This window comes from Marmota monax, unplaced genomic scaffold, assembly GCF_021218885.2.
Source record: "Marmota monax isolate L192 unplaced genomic scaffold, Marmota_monax_Labrador192_F-V1.1 WCK01_AAM20220418_F8-fsc00053, whole genome shotgun sequence".
Classification (NCBI taxonomy): Eukaryota; Metazoa; Chordata; class Mammalia; order Rodentia; family Sciuridae; genus Marmota; species Marmota monax.
Window position 1 is genome coordinate 7,561,969 of NW_026693153.1, and position 23,499 is coordinate 7,585,467.

The following is a 23,499-nucleotide window of genomic DNA, read 5'->3' on the forward strand; positions in this document are numbered from 1 at the left end:
AGTTATCCTCAGCCCAGTCACAAACTCTGAGTGGAGTTACCCTTTTGTGGAACAAATTTAGGGCATCAACAGTAAGAATAAGACAAAGAATCATTACTATTAAGAAAATAGTAACTTTGGATAGACAGCAGACAGTTCTTTAAAATTCACATGTGAATTTATCTGTTAAGTTTGAGGGATACAAAATTAGAAAAAGTTACATGGATGTGAGTGGCATTTCAAAGATGAGTCAAGAGATTTAAAAGGCAATAAACATCGATGTGGCAGTATCCCTGTAGTACGCTCTTTTAAGGTCTTCAGGGAATAGTCCGAGAAGGGCAATAGCTGCGTCAAATGGTGGTTCCATTCCCAGCTTTCCCAGGAATCTCCATACTGCTTTCCAAATTGGCCGCACCAATTTGCAGTCCCACCAGCAATGTACAAGAGTACCCTTTTCCCCACATCCTCGCCAGCACTTGTTGTTGTTTGACTTCAGAATGGCTGCCAATCTTACTGGAGTGAGATGGTATCTTAGGGTGGTTTTGATTTGTATTTCTCTGACTGCTAGAGATGGTGAGCATTTTTTCATGTACTTGTTGATTGATGGTATGTCCTCCTCTGAGAAGTGTCTGTTCAGGTCCTTGGCCCATTTGTTGATTGGGTTATTTGTTATCTTATTGTCTAATTTTTTGAGTTCTTTGTATACTCTGGATATTAGGGCTCTATCTGAAGTGTGAGGAGTAAAAATTTGTTCCCATGATATAGGCTCCCTATTTACCTCTCTTATTGTTTCTCTTGCTGAGAAAAAACTTTTTAGTTTAATTAAGTAAGTCCCATTTGTTGATTCTTGTTATTAACTCTTGTGCTATGGGTGTCCTATTAAGGAATTTGGAGCCCGACCCCACAATATGTAGATCGGAGCCAACTTTTTCTTCTATCAGACGCAGAGTCTCTGATTTGATATCAAGCTCCTTGATCCATTTGAGTTAACTTTTGTGCATGGCGAGAGAAGGGGATTCAGTTTCATTTTGTTGCATATGGATTTCCAGTTTTCCCAACACCATTTGTTGAAGATGCTATCCTTCCTCCATTGCATGCTTTTAGCCCCTTTATCAAATATAAGATAGTTGTAACTTTGTGGATTAGTCTCTGTGTCCTCTATTCTGTACCATTGGTTCACCCGCCTGTTTTGGTACCAGTACCATGCTGTACCACATGTACCACATCGATGTTCACAGCAGCACAATTCACAATAGCTAGACTGTGGAACCAACCCAGATGCCCTTCAATAGATGAATGGATAAAAAAAATGTGGCATTTATACACCATGGAGTATTACACAGCACTAAAAAATGACAAAATCATGGAATTTGCAGGGAAATGGATGGCACTAGAGCAGATTATGCTAAGTGAAGCTAGCCAATCCCTAAAAAACAATTGCCAAATGTCTTCTTTGATATAATGAGAGCAACTAAGAACAGAGCAGGGAGGAAGAGCAGGAGGAAAAGATTAACATTTAATAGAGACATGAGGTGGGAGGGAAAGGGAGAGAAAAGGGAAATTGCATGGAAATGGAAGGAGACCCTCATTGTTATACAAAATTACATATAAGAGGCTGTGAGGGGAATGGGAAAAAAAAACAAGGAGAGAAATGAATTACAGTAGATGGGGTAGAGAGAGAAGATGGGAGGGGAGGGGAGGGGGGATAGTAGAAGATAGGAAAGGTAGCAGAATACAACAGTTACTAATATGGCATTATGTAAAAATGTGGATGTGTAACCGATGTGATTCTGCAATCTGTATTTGGGGTAAAAATGGGAGTTCATAACCCACTTGAATCTAATGTATGAAATATGATATGTCAAGAGCTTTGTAATGTTTTGAACAACCAATAAAAAAATAAAATAAAAGGCAATAAAAATTAGATCTAGCAAGTAAAGCTTATCCAAATGTCCACTTGGAATAACATGAGGCAGCAAATTTCCTGATAAGAATACATACGACAGACCCTGATGCTGAGTAGAAATAAAACCCCAGGAACTTGCAGGCAGTATGGCTGCTACCATAATCATGCATTGCGTGTGGGGTGATGTTTCATATCTTAATGCTATTTGTCTCCTCCTAGGAACGACCCTTAAAAGAATAAGACTGAATATTCAGTTTAAAAGTGATATAAAATCTAAGATACTGTTATTGTGAAATACATTCATATAGTTAAACGAACACAAATCAAGGGGATGCACACCTTGCAGTTCATAATTATGGAAGCATAGCCTTTTTGAAGGCAGAGAAGGTGAAGCTTCCCTCAAATCCCACCACAACTGATAGTAGGGCACAGGAAGTGCTGTAGAAGGGTGGAAGAGGTGATCTTAGAATCCAACAGTAGCAGCTGTCCCAGTGACCATCACCTGTTTGGCTTTCTTTGAGGGGGCAGGAACTGGAGCTGTCTCTTGCTGTGTCATTTCTGTATCTCCTTCTTCATCATCTGATGCATCTAGGAAATACAAAGTTTGAAAATTAGAAAAGCGTCTCTCTCTTTCATACCCTGGTACCTCCTTTCTAGGAGGTTCTCTCTTGACTTTGTAAGGAAATGACCTAAAATGAAGGCAGTGATTTAAGCACTAAGATGTCAGTCTTATTTATAAACTAAAAAAACGAAGATTACCTACCTAGATGCCGAACATTAAAGAATGTTTATTTATGGAATACTCATACAAGGGAACTTTTTGCAGCCTTTGAAACATGTTTACTAAGAGATTACAATGAAAAAAAGCCATCTTATGATGATATAACATATAACAATGCTTAATAATTAAGCATTGTTATATGTTTAACAATGGGCTTCATAAATAGAATCTTCGATATCTAATTATCTAATTCTTGTAACTATTGATTTTATAGACATGATCCCCAGCCTTTCAGATAAGAAAACTGTTGTTTAAAGAGGTTATTTTTGTTAGTTTTACCATTGCTGTGACCAAAAGACCTGACAAGAACATGTAGAGGAGGAAAACATTTTGCATTGTTTTACACATAAGCTTTTGGGGGACACTTCATATATAAACCATAATAGAAGTGTTTTGTTCCAGGTCACACACTTGGGAGCACAGTTGAGTCTAAAGTCAGACATTGCAAGCGACTGCTCCACTGAGCATCAGACAGTCCTTGATACCTAGGTGTTGGTTGCCAGGAAAATGTTAAGAGACTATGACAAAGGATTATAGCTCATGATAAATTCCTATTTTGAATTTACTTATCTTTCCATAATGGAAAAAGACATTCTTATACTAAGGATTAGGAAAAATAAAAGTTTTCCTATAGAGCTCTCCTGAAAAAACATGGCAACCAGAAGGTTCTTACTTCTTATGATGCCATTACTGCCTTTAAGGTTCTAGTGGTTTCTCCCTTTAGACAAATTTTTGGTCTTTTTTTTTTTTTTTTTGGTCCCAGGGATGGAACCCAGAAGTGCTTAACCACTACGCCACATACTCTGCCCTTTTAAATATTTTATTTAGAGACAGGTTCTCCCTAAGTTGCTTAGGGCCTCACTGAATTGCCGAGGCTGGCTTCTAACTCATGATTCTCCTTCCTCAGCCACTGGAGCCACTGGGATTACAGGTGCCCGGCAAATTTTGGTCTTTAAAAGGCTTGATTCATTCTCTTTAGGTATCTTTATATATCTCAAAGTGAGTCCAATGTGTAAATTTGTGATCAACTTGGTCAGAATTCATATTTAGGTCAAAATTAGTAAGTTTAGTTGGTCAGAGCTTATAAATAGTTGCATTTTGTGCCCAATTGAATGGGTCCCAGAGTGTTCAGATTCTTGTCAAAAGTTATTTTGGATATTTCTGAGACTATTTTTGGAGACATTAACATTTAAGTGGGTTGACTAAAAAAATTTTCAAAATTCCTGTTTTTAGCAGTACTGTTGTTCTTTCATATTTAAAATAACATCTTTTATACCTAATTCTGTATCTGTAATTCTGCGTTCTTTTTCTTAGAGAGGGTTCCCCAAATTGCGTAAGGTTTGGGCCTCATAAAAACTTAGATTTTCCCTGGCTAACAACCTCGCTGATCTCATATTTGAGAACAGAATAAAACAAGCTATGGAAACACACAACAACATGGATAAATTTTCAAAGCATGGTGCTAAGTAAAAGAAGTCAGACTCAATGAGCTATATAATGTATGATTCCATGTATTTAACATTCTGGGAGAGGCATAACTATAGTGACAGAAACAGGTCTGTAGTTACAGGAGATTGGAGGAGGGGACTTCTTGGTTGCAATGGAAATGTTCTATATCTTGATTGTGGTGGTGGCAACACTACTGTATGCATTGATCATAATCAAAGAAGTGAACTGTAAATCTTAACATATGTAAATTATTCCTCAGAAAATATGATAGAAGCTAATTTATAACACTTGCTCAACATCACACATCTATTGGCAGAGCTGGTATTTGAACCCCAGATATTCTAATCTGAGAGTTCGTGATATTAATCCAACACTACTACCCTTACCTCAAAACATGCTGCTTACAGTTCATTAGGTTCCTGTATTCTTCTGCCAAGAGGTCTCTTGGTTGCTTTTATTTTTAAATAATGAATAAGAGTAGAATATAATGCCATGCTTTTTGTTTGCATTCATTGAGATAATCATATTTTTTCCCCTTATAATCTGTTAACATGATGATGCAAGAATAGATTGACAATGGTAAACCATCCTTGTTATTTCCAGGATAAACCCCAACTGGTTGTGTTAGTTTAATAGATTTTTTTTCCATCAATGTTTAAAAGTCAGAATGACATAATTTTCTTTTCTAGTATTTCCCTTGTCTGCTTTAGGTTTTGAGGTTATAGAATATCTTTCATAAAAGATCTGGGAAATTTCTTCTTTTTAAAATTCTCTGAAATAGTTATATACAGTTGAAATTGTATGTTACTTGTTATTTGGTGAAATCTGTCAGAATAACCAGCAAAGTGTATTAGTATTCTTTGTGTGTATATTTTAAATTAATGCTTCAACGTCTAATGGTTATATGATTATTCAGATTTTTCTATCTATTCTTAATTCAGCTTTGGTCGGCATTATTTTTTTCTTGTTAATTGGCTATTTTATATAAATTTTCAAATTTACCGGGAAGAGTTCATCATATGTGCCTATTTCTCCTTTTCCCTTCATTTTATTTGAATCTTTTTTCTTTTTAAAATTTTTTAAAAAATATATTTTTAGTTGTTGATAGATCTTTATTTCGTTTATTTATATGCAGTGCTGAGAATCGAACCCAGTGCCTCACACATGCCCCTCAAGTACAGTAATGCTGAGCCACAGCCTCAGCCCTGCATCTTCTTTCTTCTTGCTAGAGAGCTTTCTTTTTCAAAACCAGGTTCTTCATTTATTGATATTTTATACATAGCTATGATTTCATTTATAAGAGTGGAACTTATTTTCTGAATGTTTTCTTTATTGATTTTGTAATATTTTGTGGTTGGGCATTTATTTAGTCCATTAGTGTTTCTGATATAAGCATCAAAGCTATACACTCCTTCTTGAAATAATTTAAGCTAAATAGCATTTTTATTATCATTGAATTGTAAATGTGTTAAAGTTTCTGAAGTTTTCAGCTTGAGCTGCCCAGTAAAATACTACAGACTGGTTTAAATGAGACATACTTATTTTCTTATGGTTCTGGAGGCTGGAAGTTGAGATGGGGGTACCAACATGGTCAGGTTCTGGTGAGGACTTTCTTCCTGGCTCGCTGAAAGCTGCCTTCTCACTGTGTCCTCACATGGTAGGCAGAGTGAACCAGCTCTCTGGTGTGTCGTCATAAATGTACATATTTTATCCTGGGGGCCACATCCTTATGACCTCATTTAACCTCATTACTTCCCCAAAGCCTTATCTCCAAATACCATCATACTGATTATTAGGGGAATACAAATATTTAGTTCATAATGTTTTCCCTTACAACTTTTCTTTGGTCCACTAGTTATTAAGAAGTATATATATATATTTTTTTTAGGGATTTGTTTATTTATTTTGTTAATTGTGCTGTATATGTGTAATAAGAATTGTAATGCATTCTGTTGTCATTTTTTTAAAGCGCGCGAGAGAGAATTTTAATATTTATTTTTTAGTTTTTGGCGGACACAACATCTTTGTTTGGATGTGGTACTAAGGATCGAACCCGGGCTGCATGCATGCCAGGCGAGCACGCTACCACTTGAACCACATCCCCAGCCCTGTCATTTATTTTTTAAAAAATCAATAAAAAATAAATTTCCTGGGAAAAGTGGATTATCTTTACATTTGTATAATTGCCTGTTTATCTCCCAAGAAGTGTATTTTTGGATTGCTAAACATATTTAAAAAAGTCATCCTTTTGTTGCATTGTGGTTAGAAAACAATGAAAAAAGAAAAGTGGCCTATATATATTCTTTAAATTTTTTTTTTAAATTGTAGATGGACACAATGCGGTGCTGAGGATCGAACCCAGTGCCTTACATGTGCCAGGCAGGTGCTCTACCACTGAGTTACAAACCCAGGCCCTACATATGGATTCGCCCTACATATGGATTCTTTATCATTTGTCAAGACTTGCTTCATTGTCCAGCACAGGAATTTGGCAAACTTTTTGGGTAAAGCACCATATAATATGTAGATGTTGGGTTTGCAGAGCATTAAGGCCACTGTTGTTATGGTTCTACTCTGCTGTTGTGCTGTGAGGCAGCCTTGGGCAATGGATGTAGATGGTAATGGCTTTGTACTGATACATTTAATCTACAGAAACTCATCCTGGTTGGATTTGGCCCCTGTGCCATAGGATATAGTGAATTTTTAAAAATGTCTCAGGGTTTTTGAAAACCCTGAGATTCCAAAGTATGATCATAGACAAACTTGTTATGTTTTTTGAAATCTGTTCTGTTTATGATTTTTTTGTGCTTTATCAGTTAAAAGGTATGTATTAACATCTTCTCATTTTGAATTTGTCCATATTTTCTAGTGATTCTACATATTTCATTATTTTATCTGGCACATGCAAGTTCAAATGGTGAAGGCTTCCTGCTGAATTGTTCCTTTTATCATTTTGTTCTGATTGTTTAAAAAAATTACATCTAGTTTAATTTAGTTCAATTTCACTTTGAGGGGGTCGTTCTCTATTTTTAGAAGTGATCATTTGTTTTCTGGGAAAGCAATGCTATACAATCTGAAAAAGTAATGCTGGATACACAGCTGTACTTAAACAGTCTAAAGTGTTTTGCTAAAATTACTCATCTCTAGGAGCCAGAATGTTTTATTTGGCTAGGAGAACCAGCACTGGGAACTACTCTTCAAGAACCCTGTTCCCAGCTCATTAAGAGACTCCCACCAGCATTACTGAGAAAGAACACAATTCCCACATCGAAAGAACAGGGCCCTGAGACTGAACTCTGTGAAGGCCGCAAGGCCATGCTAGTAACACAGAGCATAGGGGAGGACAGGCAGTGAGCAGCCTGGCCATGGAAGAAGAGGCTCATGATTGGACTCGACCTTTACTAACAGGTTGTGCAGTGGAGGAAGGAAGCTGTTTCTTCATTGTTCTGTTCACTTTGCAAAATAATTACTAGTTATACCATGACTAAAACAGAAGGTTTTATAATCCATTCGGCCACCCCTGAAAAGAATCACAATGTCTTTAAGTGTATTTCTCACTCTAATTATTCAGAACACCCGCTCTCTATTCTTGTTGTCTCTCTGTTTTTATCAGAATCTTACCTCTAACCTCCAAAATTCAGCTCAAGTTTCACCTCTGTGAAGACTCCAAATGCAGAAACAAGATTATCTGAGGGCTAAAATGCAGCAAGCAGTTGCAACTTTCAATGAGAAAGGAAAATGTAGAGAAAAGGTGATCAGGGCCTGTGAAAATGAAGGATTCAGGGAAGGAGATGGCAGAAAGGAAAGCATATTCAACTCCAAGTTTGTTGTGCCCAATACGGGGCATCTAGTTGCTGTGAGGGGCTTCTCAGAGAAGCTCAGGCAGGCAGGCCCTTCAGTTTCTGGGTCTTTGCTGGCTATGCAGGTCTAGGTCTAGTTGCTGGGATACTGGAACACTCAGTCTTTCTTAGGCTTGTGGTGGTTTATCACGCTGTATGTTAGTTGAACTTGTGCTCTCCAGTTTTGTTTTGTTTTCCTGGCTATCAAGTTTTCCTCATTTGCCTTTTCACTCTCTTACATATAGCAAGAAACTGGGCATGATTTAACCTCTTCTATCTCTCAAAATCCTTAGGATCTCTTCTCCCTGTCTCCAAATTTTTTTAAAAAATCAAATGCTTCTGGTTAAGTCTATGTGTGTTGGTTTTATCAGAAGTTTTAGAATCACTCTGAGCTGTAATGAGGAGTGGGGTGATCCTTTAATTTTGCCATTTCTAATAGTAATGGGTACAATCTAATCTACATTCCAATAACACTCCTGTTTTCATAGCTGAGGATGTCCCTAGCAACACATCTTGAGTTTTGCTTACAAAATATGCTGCCAGTTCCCAGAGGCAACTTTAAAGTAAAAAAATTTGGAACAGGATGGCAAAACATGACCTGTGGTCACTTTATGAGTCCTGACACTCTGATAAAGGTAAAGCACTAAGATCAACAAGACCACCTCAACAGCACTTGACTGAAGAAAAGTGTTTTCCCTTCTTTTTGTCAGGAGGTTGAATACTATAAAATTTCTCTTGCTACTTTCAAGTCAGCAGAACTAAATCTTAAAGGTTATTTTGTATAAGTCTGACTACTCAATTTTAAGTGTTACCACATTTACTTAAAATGCACACAGGAAAGTCTCCTCAGGAAGGGCCATGAACCTGACCCTTGATTCGAATGCTGGGACTTAGGCCTGAACAGTGACAGTGGGAAGGACCTCTTATGTCAAAAATTGGTGCCTTGGGACCTCCCCTACCATGTTACAGAAAGGATGCATGGATTGTGTTGACATCAGGGAACAGCTTTGCAGATAGGAACACTACCTGCTTGCTGTCTGGTCTTACAATAAGGTATTCCTTCTCCCCTTTGATCTTATTTTATTTTTAGCTTAAAGAAAAAGCAAAGATAAGTTGGTTTAGGTGACATGAACACAACTTCAGTCTTGAGTGTTAAACCTTGACCCTTCTCCCTCTCTAGTTTTAAATTTTGGAACATTTACATATTTGGGGCCAGTTTTCAAACTATGAGTAATTTCGAATCAACCTTTTCTGGCCAATTTTGTAGTTAGGTGATAGAGCCACAGATGCTGGCAGGGGCATTTTTGGCCTTAATATATTTGTTACTTTATTGAATGAACATATTTGTTATGTTTGCATGCACTATTATATAAATTCTCCATTCCTGGACTAGAAGCTAATAATAAATAGCTTTTATATAGTCCTTACTTTGTGTAAGACACTATTTTGAATACGCCACATAAATGAGCATAATTACATAAACATAACTACATAAACAACCAAGAGGGCCTGAATTTAACTCTCATGTTAGACTTTCAAAATGTAGACTGCTAATACTATCTGCTTTATAGAGTGGAAACCAAGACTTCTCACTGTTAATGAGAGAGAGCCAGGACTTAGACCCAGGCAGTCTTAATTCCAAGTCTGTTCTTAACTACTATGCAATATTTCCCCTCTAACTTGGAAAGCAAATTAAATAGTTCTCTGGTGGTATTAGAATCCATGGGCCTTTGAGGAGAGAGTCTATTTTAGTATAATAATGAACATTATCTTTGATTAACTCTCATCTAACTAAAGCAGAAGGTATTAAATATAGGCAATAGGAAGCACATCTCTTCCAAACAACCCAAAACTAATTGTATCGGATCGGTCAGGAACTTTCCCCAACTCCCCTGTCCCATTTTATATTTTAGCTGGGGAGAAAATATATCCTGGTTTGTCTGGGCTAGTCTTGATTTATGCTTATCCCTACATCCCAACTGCTTTAGTACCTGTCTTCCTGCAGTAATATGCTTACTATCCTTAAGTGAGGGAATGGAGATGAGAACTTCCTTAGGCTTCTTTGATTCCTAAATGCTGATCTTTGCAGAACACCTTTTAACAATTTCCAGAACAGTGTGCTCTGTGTGTTTATTTTGAGAAGTGTCAGTATAGAAGAGTTATGGGAGACAACCTAGAGGACCTAAATTTTAGTTCCAAATTTTGTGATCTTGGGCAAATCACTTACTCAGTGCTACAGTATTCTCATTTGTAGACTGATGAAGTCATACTGCTGTGATTTATGATTCTCTTATGATTCAGGCCATCTTCTTGTAGAATGCTATATACCCTGGACACGTTAAAGTTTCCACAGTGTGGTGGAACACTGAAATACAGAGGGATAGGGTAACATATTAAAGAATATGGGTGAACATAACCCATTTCGTGGGTGTGCAAGTTACATAATTTCCCCTCAACAGAAATTGCATAAGAAAAAAGCCTATTTAGGTTGCAGCTAGCTCTGGTACCTACTCTTATTATAAAGTATAATCCCCAGGAAGATGCATGTTACAATGGAAAGCATCCTGTTTCCATTAGGACTGCCCTTTACCCTCTAGAGACTTCAGCTACCTATTAGATTACTTACAGTATGCCCTTGATGTACATCTTGTAGATTGTTAAAGGTGAGTGTGATGTTCATGTGTCCTGCTTCAGAATGGTTAGCTATGTTACACAGCTTTTCAATGGAAAAAGCCCTCTCCTGACTGCCTTTTCATGTACCTTAGAACAAAGCACTTTATTGCTTAATCCTTGAAGTTTCCTATTGGTAAATTGGGCTTAAAGATATTAGTCTATCAACTAATTATCACTTACATGGCAAACATATTTGGGTTTGGAATGATCTTCAAGAACCATAACTAGCTGTGCGCAGTGGCGCACACCTATAATCCCAGTGCCTCTGGAGGCTGAGGCAGGAGGATCAGGAGTTCAAAGGCAGCCTCAGAAATGGTGAGGTGCTTAGTAACTCAGTGAGTCTCTGTCTCTAAACAAAATACAAAATAGGGCTGGGGATGTGGCTCAGTGGGGTGGGGTAGGCAAAGATGAAACAGTTTATGGACTCAATTTGCCAGTACTATTCTAACAATGAGACTATAGAAAAGCAAAACCAAACAAATTTGGTCCTACTATAAAAAGATGTTCCTGCTATAGATATCCACTATTATAATTTGATGCATTTATTTCAACCTTTTGTTCTTTCTGAGTATATGTACATGTATATACATATGCACAGAACTTTACACACCCAGAATTGCATCATATACAAATACTTTATACTTTAATATTATATCATGATATCATGTCATTAAATAATTAACATAAGTAATTTAGCTATAACAAACCATTGTTTGCCTGTACTATATTAATTTGTTCTATCATTACTTAGATTATTTCTAAAAATTAGCCTTTATAAATATGGTATAATAGATATCTTTATACATAACATTTTATGTATTTCTATTTAGGAAAGATTTCTAGAAGGAAAATTTCATCATAAAAGGGTATGAATGACTTACAGAGTCTTAACTTGTATTTTCCATAAGGTCTTGGGTTAACTTGTAAGTCATCTTTACTGTATAAGACAGGTATAAAAATACCTGTCTTATATCCACCCCCAGCAATCATTGGATATTATCTTTTTAACGTTGCTAATGGGTAAAACTGATATAGCATTTTAATTTGCATTCATTTGATTATGACTGAGACTAAATATTTTACTTTTTATTAGTTATGTGAATTATACATGAATAGAGTATTCTTAAACTTTGTTCATTTGTCAAATGAGGGTTTTAATATTTTACCTATTAATCTGCTTTGAACTTTTAATATTAAGGCCAATTCTTTTTTTAAAATTTGTTTTAATTAGATAAACATGACAGTACAATGATCTTGACATATCATACATTTGAATCAGATGGGGCATAATTTCTTATTTTTCTAAGTGTACAGGTTGCAGAATCACATTGGTCATGCCGTCACATATATACATACAGCAATAATAATGTCTATTTTATTCTGCTGTCTTTCCTTTTCCCCCATCCCCTCCCATCACTTTTCTCTACCCAATCTAATGTGACACACTTCTTTTTTTTTCTTTTCCCTCACTTCATCATACATGTATTCTATATAATGATGAGGGTCTCCTTCCATCTTCCGTACAATTCCCCTTCTCCCTCCCTTTCCCTCCCACCTCTCTTTTAGGCCAATTCTTAACGTTGTTTTATTTTTTAATTTTAAAAATCATTTCTGATCTTATGGACGTATCCAATTATGATGTGATCAAATTATCATATATTTCCATTGTAATTTTTCTTAGGAAAGTTCTCCAAAATATCCCAAAGTAGCTACTTTTATCAATTATTTTTTAGTGAGTTAAATATATATTTTTTTAACATTTAACTGAAATCCATAGAGAAGAATCTATTGTATGGTATCAACTGAAGCTCTACCTTTCAAATATTTAATCAATTGTCCTAATTTTGTGTTGAATAATTCTTCTCTTCATTATTGTCTTGTGATGGCACTTTAATTAAAACACCAATCATATATATTCTAGGGTATGGTTTCATTGATCTGTCCATGAGTCTTTTCTGTTGGTACCATATTTCAATCTTATTCAAAAAAAAAAAAAAACAACAACATACTGAGCTCTCTTTTTTTCTACTTTGATAAATGGCTACCACACTGGGGTGTAGGGAGTAGTAAGGAAGGGAGAGCCAGACTTAGGCTAAAATCTCAGAGAATTGGGCAAAAGCCAAGGATGGATGGAGGTGAGCAGGGATGCTTGGGTAGAAGATCATGCTAAATCCAGAACACACTGATTCACATAACATCCCTGCCACCCAATAGCTATTGAGTTTTAGGTAAGTTGACTCATGTTTTTTTTTTTTTTTTTGCCTTTTTTTCTAATATATTAAATGAGGTAGCTGAGAGGATCATGTAAATTAGTGTAAAATACTTAGAACAGTGCATGGCCCATGGTAAGCACCATTTTCTCTCAAATGAAGCTACCTTCCTACTCCCTAAGAAAGCTCAATGTTGGTTTTTTTGAAATAATATTGAGATATGGTACCAACAGAGAAGACCCATGGACGACAGATCAAGGAAAATATACCCTAAAATATATATGATTTACTCCTGAAAAGGACACCAATAATCCCCTAATTGTCACATAAATATATTGCAGGGGTTAAAATGACAAGGTCTCCAGAATCAGGATGCCAAGATTGGAACCATACCTCTGTCACTTACAAGATGTGAGGTCTTGGAAAAGTTACTGGCTCTTTTTGCATCTTAGTTTTCTCATCTATAAAATGGGGTATTAATCGTGCCTACCTTATTGGGTTGTTAGAGTTCTATCATAATGAATAAACTGTTAACACAGCATGGTACACAAATTCTCATGAAATGGCCATCAGAGTCATCATTTTACTTAACTGCCCTGGGGCACTCAACACTGATAGACCCTCAAGTTTTTGCCACTTTCCCCTTTGTTTTTTGGAGTAATGTAGTGATTTCATTCTCACACCTCACATACTTTTCTTTCACTATTCCCTAACATCCTCCAAGGTATCTTCAAACACTTACTTGGTTCCTTTCTCTAAGCCAGCACATGACATTTTTTTTTTTTTTTTAATTCAAAGACCAGATAGTAATACTTTCAGCTCATGGGCCATGTGTTCTCTATCAAAACTGCACATTGTGCTATATGGAAACCACCGATATAATGTAAATGAGTGGGTACAGCTGTGCTACAACAAAATTTGATACACAAAAGCAGGCAGCCTGCCCATAAGCCAGAGTTTGCCAACTATTCCTGTAGGAATTGTTCCAGCTCAGGTATTCATCGATTAGAATACTCATCATATTACATCTGTCCTCCCTACTGGGCTGTGAGCCAGCTACCTGAGGGCAGGGTGTCCTTTCACCTTATATGTCCTGCATGTAGTAGAAATTCTGGTAAATCTATTCAATCAACATCTGCTGAAACAATGAATGAAATGACCATATAATATGAGTCTTAAAGCTTGTTGTGTTAGCTATAGGGAAGGGGACATTATTCCATGTGAACCCTTCAGTAGCTACCAAAATAAGCTACAGAGAAGACCTCATGTCTTGCATAGTACACTGAAACATCTTGTAGAATTAATCCTTCTTTCCTAAATGAGAGGAAAACTCAAGTCCAGGAAATTCACAACTGAAGGACCAAGTAATATTGCAGACATCAAAATAGAGCTGTCCAGGGTGATCTATAAAACAGGGCACACTTTATAGGAATTGAGAAAACAGCTGTTTCCCTATTTCTGTTTTAAAAGGGGAAATAGGCTACAGGGCTCAAGGGTATATGCTAAGCATATGGAGAAAATTTATTTGCTTAGAGAAATGTGACATGGAGCTGGCAAAGGGCTCAGGTTTTAAGAGATAATGTCCTGGAGGGTGAAATTAAGAGGATAAGAAGGATATATTCAGAGTCATTTCAGCATTGTGTTAATGGAAAAGGAAACACTAATAAACACTGGAGGGGGTGGGGAAGAAAAGTAACATTGGAGCTGAAAAGAACTAAATATACTCTAGGGAAGACACTAGCTATAAGAACCAAGCATCACTTGCAATAATAATAATGATTCTAGTAAAACCAATTTTAGATAATGTTAGAGTCTGTAAACAAGTCTGGATGGCGCCTAGGCAAAATGCCAGAGGGAGTGGTTTGTGAACGCCAGCGAGCCATTAAGTGTGGAGATTCCTTATTGGTTGACTGATGTATCTAGTTTATGCTACTTAAGATAAGCTGTGTGAAATGTATAAATACCTCTCCTGTCCTACAATAAACGGCTCCCACTCCTGCTGTATCAATCTACACAAGTTGTTCGTCACCCCCGGTTATTTTGCTGCAGCCGGACTGCAGCAGATGGTGGCCCGTTACAGGGAGCCCCGGGACACTCGGGGATAATTGACGAAAAAAGCTGCCCGTCCATAGATAGGACTGGAGCAAATCTGCTCGTCCCTAGACAGGTAGGGCGAGAGGAAAAATGGTCATTTCAAGAAAATGGAGAAGATTGATACAGTATGTTTGTGTCTTGTTTTGTCTCAGTGTATTGTATTGTCTTTGTGATGAAAATATGGAAGGGGTGTTAAGTAAATACTAAGGGAAGAAGGCACCCCAGTGGAACCAAGAATAGTTAGGGCATGTGTTGATAAGAGCCCAGGAACTCTAGTCAGAAAGAAAAAGAAAGTTCAGAAGAAGAAGGATTATCACCCCCCCACCCGTTACTTTGCTGCAGCCAGCCGGACTGCGGCAAGATAAAGATGACACTGATTTAGAGAAAATATGGAAACTGAAACTTCAGTCAAAAGTGACAATGTGAGTATTGAGTTTCTATAAAAAATACACAGAATAGAGGATTCTTACAGTGCTAAGAATACCTGGAAAATATATTAAAGGCCCTGGGAGAGAATTTTAGCCTGCTGGAATATACTTAGAAATAGGTAATAGACAAAGAAGCAAGTTTAATTTTTCTTCCTTTTCATTTTCATGTTGAAACTTAACTAGCAGTAATATTTTGAGTATAATTAAACACTTGCTGAACTGGACATTTTATGTGACTTAACATATTTTTTCAAGTGCCAATTATCAAATAGTATTCTTTAGAATTTCTTAAAAATCATAAAATTATTAATGCTGTTAAAAAAGGAAGTAGTTTTCCTAAAAAGAACAAAGTTATGTCAGTTTTATTCAATTTTCTATTTTCCTTTCTCTCCTACGGATTATAAAAGGATTCATTGTGTGGCCAGATGGACATTAATTCATTCATCCTTCAAATATTTAATGGTCACCTGTTATGTACCTGGTATTGTGCTGTGTCCCAAGAAGGCGAGATTAAAATATATGGTCCTTACTTTGAGGAACTAACAATATAGAGGGAGAGACATACACGTGTATAAGCAATTAAAATGCAATGTGAGACAGTAGTGATGAAGAACAGATATGAAGTGGTCAGGGGCTTGGAGTGGGAGCACAGGTCACTAACAGGAGCACCAGGGACTTATCTAAGATGCCAGATTTGTCTGCATACTCATGGTGATGGTGTGCATACGAATCTAATCGTGTTAAAATTCAGAGACCTATATGTACAAAAGGAACAAGATTGATTTTACTCTATCATACTTTAAAAATTAAAATAAAAATACAATATTTGAGATGCTCATCAATAGGAAAATAGATGAATGAACACGGGTATTGTCATACAATGAAATGTTATGGAACAATAAAGGGAATGGACTACAGATAAATGTCACAACATAGATGAATCACAAAAGCATTTCTGCATGAAAGAAGCATATACAAAAAAGTACATTCTATATAAGAACTTCTAGAGTAGGGCCCCATTAACAACATGACAGAAATCATGTCGGTGGTGGCATGTATTTGGGGGAGGAGGGTGAGAGATGGGGATGGACTGGGAAGGGCTCTCCATTATAACTTTCAGGTATAATGGAGATGTTCTAAGTCTTGGTTGAAATTGATTAGACACTACACTTATGGTCTGAGTTCTTTGATAAATGTAATATCTCAGTAAAAATGTGCATTTAGCTGTCTTGACTTATCTTTCACAGCACAGAATTTCTAATGCTATCTAAAATTGTAAAAAAAATTTACAACTGCTCTACCATATGCCAACAATTCTTTTAAACATGAATTGGATTTTTGTTTCTTAATGAAATAAAATAATATCTAATGATACATTTTTTCCAACAATAAATCTTATGAGGAAAATAATTGAACTGCAATGTGTAGAGTACGTAGCAGTAGAGGAACAAGGAGGTCAGAACTCCACATTCTACTGACTGTGGATCTGTGAAGGCATCCAGAAAGAGGTGAATTTCATCTGGATGTTGAAAAAGAGTAGAGTTCAAAAAAGGAGGAACATCCCTGAATGACATATATAAAGTCATGGGTATAAGAAGGGCTGGCACGGTGCTCAGCACTTTAGTTTCATCCTCAATATCACCTTCATTTTTTTGAACTTAGGCTTGGCAAGGAGCATGGCCTGGCCCAGGTTCCTTGGTGTCATGCAGGCGGGGCAAGCCTTCCCTTGCAGGTAGCCTGGGCTCTCACTCTGACTTCCATAGTGGGCTGCCTCCTATCTGCTATGCTGGGGAGTGTGGCCTTGAACATGGCATTGATGAGACCTAAGGAAGGCTTTAAGAAGATAACTAGCCTCAGACAAGGATGGATCATTTAGGTTGTCTTTTCATCCTTTCCATCTCAATCCACCTGAGAACCTTTCCTAATAAGATCACTGGTAACAGTAAATAAGCAAAGGCACCACAAACACTCTACCTACCAGGAAGTTCTAATTTGGAGACTGGGTCAGCAATGCAATGATGTCCCTATAGTTTCCAAGTAGGAGATGAGATATCCTTGGGGTCCCCAAGTCTAAATGGGAATGTGAAGGAGTAGTGGGGCCCATACTGGGAAATTTGGTGCAAATGTCTCACCAGACACTAAGGTAATCAGTATTTGCTAACCCGCTCTTTTTCTAGGTATTGGCAATCTAGACTTCCTAGGTTTTGGACCAGCTAAGGTATGGAACTCTGTTAGGGCAGGAGGTTTTAGAGTCATCCTTCAGGAGAAGACATTGCCTTTGTGATGGTCTAAGGATTTTGGTTCTCAGAGGAAGAAAACTGTAAGAAGGCTATCAGAAGAGGTGGGGCCCTGATCTCAGAATAAAATTCCTAGGGAAGAGAGGAAGGAGGATTAGTCCAAAGGCCCAGTAATGGAGAATTGCCTCATTGATAATGGCTTTTAAATAATCGCAACAAAGTGGCACATGTTTCTGAAAGTGATAAAGTATGCTTATAATCATTATCTAAAAATGATTTTGAGCCCCATGATAAAGCTGGAGTCAGCACATCTGAGATGAGGAAGCTAAGGCTTAGGGGAGTTAACATGGCTGAGACTTGCATAGTTTGCTGCTTGCTTTCTTTCCTAATTCCCTCCCTCTCTGCTCAACTTTCATTTTTTTCCCAATATATAGCTATTAGTTAACTATGGGTCATCTTATTTTTGAAAGGATTTAAGTCAGTTTATAAAGTCACACAAAAACCTAAAACAAAGACAATATAAAAGTGGGAGTCCATATGAAATAAAAACAAGGAATCAGAATAATCTAAGAGCTATGATAAAGATATTATATTGACCTATATATTTGCTACTGATGGGAAAATTTTGATTAGAAGTTTGTAGAAGCCACTATGATAAAGGCAACCTGGTCACTATTCATAATATCCATAGGCTAAACAACAATAATGACAACAAAACAATTCCTCAGAAGTGCAGATATTTTAGGTTATTAATAATTACAACTCCAGTAATGCACAGTAACTTCCTTTGATCATTTAAAAGCTTTGAACTAGGTCTTCAAAGGTGATTTTGTTTTCCATACTGCTATTTTAGTGCACAGGAGAATTTATATATCATGTGTTGTTTCATTTTAATGAGTTAATGTATACATGTATGTATGAATGTACATACGTTCTTTCTGGAATTTGAACACAGGGCACTTTACCATTGAGCTATATCTAAAGCTCTTTGTGTTTTTTATTTGGAGACAGGATCTCTCTAACTTGCTGAGGCTGGCCTTGAACTTGTGATCCTCCTGCCTCAGACCCCTGAGTTGCTGGGACCACAAGTGTTGACTACTGTGCCAAGTTCATCATGTTATGTTTTAAAGAACACGAAAAGGCACATCATCTCTAAATCACACAGAAAATCCCATTTGTAGAAATCAAAGCATGTGCGACTATAACGAAACTCACTAATTGTTGAAATAGTTCTAGGACTTGGGGAGATGCGTAGTGTGACTATTTTCACACTTGCTACAGGGGAAGACAAAAACCCACCTGCCATGCCATGGGAATAAATAGATACACATGGAAATGTTGATCTTATTTTGTAAGTTGTTTTAACTTAGTGATTAGGACTTGATGGAAAATACTAACATGACCTTTTACTTCACGAGTTCCATAAGGTGACTGTTTTTAGTACAGAAAAGTATTATTTGTCAGTGCCATTTCCTATGTTGTACATCATGCTGCATTCAGGACCTAGGGTTAGAATTTATTTATATTGGCTAGTTTAAACCTTCCTTACTCAATCCTCCAGTTTCCCTTACTTTAATGCCAAAAAACGGACACAGAGTTTTTCCTTTTCATAATTTACTACATAGAACATATGTCCAAGTCAGGATGCCCCTTTCATCCACAGGAAGAGTCTGGGGCCACCTGACTCATCAACACAAGCCCAGAAATAGAAAAAGCAATCTGGCCTGAAAGGGAGAGACGAATGGAAACTTCTACGGCAGCTAAGGTGCTATGTCATATGAAATTAATTCTCTGAGGTCAGCAATTAGAGTCAGATTACAGCTCAAGCAAAATTCTGCCTGCTAATTATGTGACCCATTACAACATTTATTTCATTGAGAGATGCTCAGCCATGATTTCCAAGGGTGGGCTTGTGGCAGATGGAAAGAAGCAGACGGCCAGGGAAATAGCAACTTCTTCCTTTTACAAACAGACTTGCCTCCCAGGTCCCTAACTGAAATGATTATTTTTGCTTCTCTAAGTGAGTGATCAGATGTGTCACGTTCCTCCCTTCCCAGCAAAATGAGGCACCTGGGATCACAGAACTCTTAAGCAAATTGCAGAAGATGGAAATTAATTCTGTTCCATCATGAGAAGAACTGAAGTGAGATGGTAACAAAAATCACCTTCCATATGGAGGAGAGGAAGCAGACAGGGTATAAACAGTGTAGGTATGTAGTTTTTGGACTTCAGGTGAACATGATAGCTAGTTCCTGACAATGTGACATTTATATACATCTAATTGATTTATAAGCCACTGCCACGAATAATAAAAAGCATAGCAGCAGCAGTAGCTGCTACTACATTGTGAGAAATTGCTTTGTATCAGGCACTGAACTGAGGGACTTACTCACTGAGGCACACTATCCTCTCCCTTCCCATGCAGGTCCCAGGTGGCTCATTTTCTATTGTTGTTTAAGCAAGCTACTGGCATCTGTATAACAACTGTGGGTGATGAGGACTGTGGGGGAAAGATCTGCTCTATCACTGGTTTGCTGCAGGCTCCAAATTACCTGAGGCTGCTAAGGTCAGGATCGCCAGTTGTGACCTGGGGGCCACTGGAAAGACTGAACACCCCAGCTTCTTCCTTTCTCTTATCATTATCATTTCTGTCCCCAAATTTAGTCACTGTGAAAGAAAAGAAAGACTGATGCCTGTAGCTGAAGTGTGTAGTTTAATGGCTAGAAACCAGACTTGTCACATGTAATCGAATCACTATAGTGTTGGTGACAGAGTTAAAAGAGAGTTGAAAAAGCAATTGCTATTCCAACTTCCAGTTTTCAAGTTATTGTTGGGTCTGAAATTTCTCTCACCTTAGAGCTTTTATTTTGGAAAATCTCCAAAGCACACTTTTAGCCATATTTGAGTAATTGAAACATGAAAAAAATAATGATGTTTTTCAGCCACATTAAATTCTAACCAGGTGCTCTTGAGACTTTTTGCATGTACATATCACCTTTTATTCTAATAGAGAGTTCTTTTATTTCCTCCCAACTGTATCTACCATAGACTGAAAAATTAATACTTTAAGAGTCATCATAATCCACTGACACATCCCCCCCTCCAGAGAGGAAATAAAGAGAATCCCAATGGTCTCTCTAATTCTCCCTTTCTCCTTAGACTGCTGGGAATTCAAGTACTGTCAACATAACAAACATTTATAGAATGCCTTCTGTGTATCAGGAACAGAGCTGAAGAACAGTGGGAAGTTGGCATGAATCTGACCAACCTGCAAAGTGAAAATAACTTCAGGTCTAGGATTCCCATACTAAGTGCTTGGGTCAGGTCCCTACCAGAATGGCTCTCCCAAATGACTAAAGTGCTTCTGGCACTTTTTTTGTTTTGTTTTTCTTTTCCTGTTAACACCCAACAAAGAGAGAAATGCTTGAGACATTTAGAGGGAAAGCAATGTGAAAAAAAAATTAAGGACAGGTTGCCCACAAGTCATGAATTTCCAGGTCATATCTCTGGGAGAGCCCAAAGGCATGACTTAGCAGAGCCTCCCTCAGGCAGTGTTTGGTCCCCCAGCAACCATTTTGTCCTTCTGTATTCTCCACATGAAACCCCAAAATTGTGTGTGTGTGTGTGTGTGTGTGTGTGTGTGTGTGTGTTGCTAGGGATCAAAACCAGGGCAACACACCCAGCTCCAAACTCTTTAAGAATGTAAATAGAATCACATACTGTCCAGATTAAAACTTTAAAACTCTACAACAGTTTGCTTTTATACTTAAGATAACATTCATACTCTGTGGTATGGACCACAAGGCTTCCCCTTCAATCTCCCACGACTCTGCTCTTACTCCACTACACCCCAGACAAGCTGACCTCCTGGGGCTCACAGAACATGCTATCTCCTTTCTTTCCCTAGGGACTTCATGCTTACTATTCTCAGGCTCTTCCTTCTTGGCTCCTCCATATTGTTCAAGTCTCAGCTTAAATGTCCCCTCTTCAGAGAGGTATCCTGTGATATCTGAAGTGTGCCCCTCCCTTCATGACTTTCTCTTCCTATTATAGCACTATCTCAAAAGTTGCAATTATCTGATTTATTTGGTACCTTATTTTATCTCACCCCTCTCATAGACTTCAATTTCAAAACTGCAAAGACCAATAACATGTTTTTTAAATATCACAATCCTAGTGCTCAGGATAGTGTATGGACATAGCAGATACGCAATAATAATTGTTGAATAGACTAGTAAAGTGAATATAATTGCAAATAGTAAATAAAAAGATGGGCATCTTTTTATTTTATTTTACGACCATAAATACTACTATACGATCATAAATCTTGGATTTCTACTAGAGGTTTTAATGTATTCATTTGAACCAGGACCACCCTGACTGCATGAGAGGCTGAGAGAATGGAGACCTGACGTCTGGCTACAATTAGAAAGTTTCAAAACCATTGCTTTACAACATCAGGTTTGGCACACAATGCATTCTGAATTGGGGCAGGGTAGTGCTTTCTCATTCAAAGACATTTGTGGTTGAAAGAAGAGTTGCTATTATGAATGTGTCACGGTGTTCACTTAACTTAGGAAGATTACAAAGAACCTTGAAATCCAGTACAAGAACAATAAGAATGGATAGCACAATGTATTCCTGGGAGCTATTGTGAAGCTGGTCCAAGGGGGAACACCCTGCCTGCTTCTTCACTGTTTGGCTCTGGCTTGGGTTGTCAAATCATAGAGCTGCCTGGAAACTTAGTAGTACCCTGGGTGTCAGTCCCTGCTTCCGAACCCTACCCAGAAGCTAAAATGGAAGATCTTAAGTCTTGAGAGACTATGCACAGTTTGGCTTTTATCCTGTGAAATCTGGCAGGCTACCAGGAACCCAGAAATAACAGAGGAAGGTGTAGAATTGTCTTACTGCTTAGAGATGTGCTATGGAGGACTCCTTGGTGGGTCCTGGGTAGTTGCATACTGAATGAAAAGTGGCCAAATCCCCTCCTAATTTGCTGAGCTCTTAGTACCAAACTTTTTTTTTTGTTTGTTTCCTCAGTGTATTTAATTTATTTGTTAAGACTATAACCCTGTTCAGTACCTAGTTTATTTGGATGGGGTTCTATTCCCTTACATAATTGTCTTTTTACATCTCTTGCTTCCCATTACTTAACTACTGCTTAGTAGTTAATAATGGGATCAGGCCTTAACCCAGGCAACTCACCATAAATCAAGCAGTAGCCATCTGCTCAGTTTCTCCTTAAAATGTTGAAATACTCCACTTACAATGTATACTGCTGGTTCCTTTGTTGGGGACAGCTTGCCCCATTCCTCATCCTCTTCATGAGGCTGGTCTGAGGTCCCAGCATCCTTCATCAGTCAAGTGCAAAGGGACAGCTCTGATTGAATTCAGGGATCACTTTAGAGCGGCTGTGACGTAAGTGGCCCCTTTAAGGCTTTATGTCAAATACAGGGCACCAAGTCATATGAAAGTCAAACGTGAGTAACATCATTTTCATAAAGAAAAAAAGAGGTTAGTATTAGATGAACACTGAGTTCCTTTTCAGGTGAAATATTTCCAGAAAAAAAGACCTTTGGGGTCCAAATTTTATGTTTCCCATCATTGAAGGTCCCTAAAATGCCTCTAGTGCCTCTACACTGCCTGAAGAGTAGAGTTGAGGCTTATAGCATCAAAGCATCCAAGACCCTGAAAGATCTGGGCCCACATAAAGATTCCACTTTATCTAGTACAAAGCTTGACACCACGTCCTGACCTTGAGGCACAGAAGCAGCCATCCTGTGCTTTCCTGCCAGGGTGCCTGTGCCCACACTGTGACCTTTGCCTGGAACATCCTCCATCTTACCCTTTCCCTGGCAGAAACTTACTCCTCCTCCCTCGAGGTGTCCAGTTCAAATATTCAC

At 37.7% G+C, this 23,499-nt stretch overlaps 1 protein-coding gene and 1 long non-coding RNA gene across 6 annotated transcripts in view; one reads left to right on the forward strand and one right to left on the reverse strand.

Moving 5' to 3' along the window:
• LOC124099977 (uncharacterized) overlaps window positions 1-9,190 on the forward strand; it is a 34,659-nt gene extending 25,469 nt beyond the window's left edge. Inside the window, exon 5 of the long non-coding RNA XR_006854141.2 lies at window positions 6,444-9,190. This is a non-coding gene — a long non-coding RNA (uncharacterized LOC124099977). The remainder of the gene's footprint in view (window positions 1-6,443) is intronic.
• Window positions 1-23,499, reverse strand: part of Cmss1 (cms1 ribosomal small subunit homolog) — a 327,203-nt gene that overhangs the window by 27,356 nt on the left and 276,348 nt on the right. For all 5 annotated transcript variants that reach the window (XM_046455268.2, XM_058582905.1, XM_046455269.2 and 2 more), the window contains one exon: window positions 2,388-2,473. In XM_046455268.2, coding sequence (XP_046311224.1) covers window positions 2,388-2,473 — 86 coding nt within the window. The remainder of the gene's footprint in view (window positions 1-2,387; window positions 2,474-23,499) is intronic.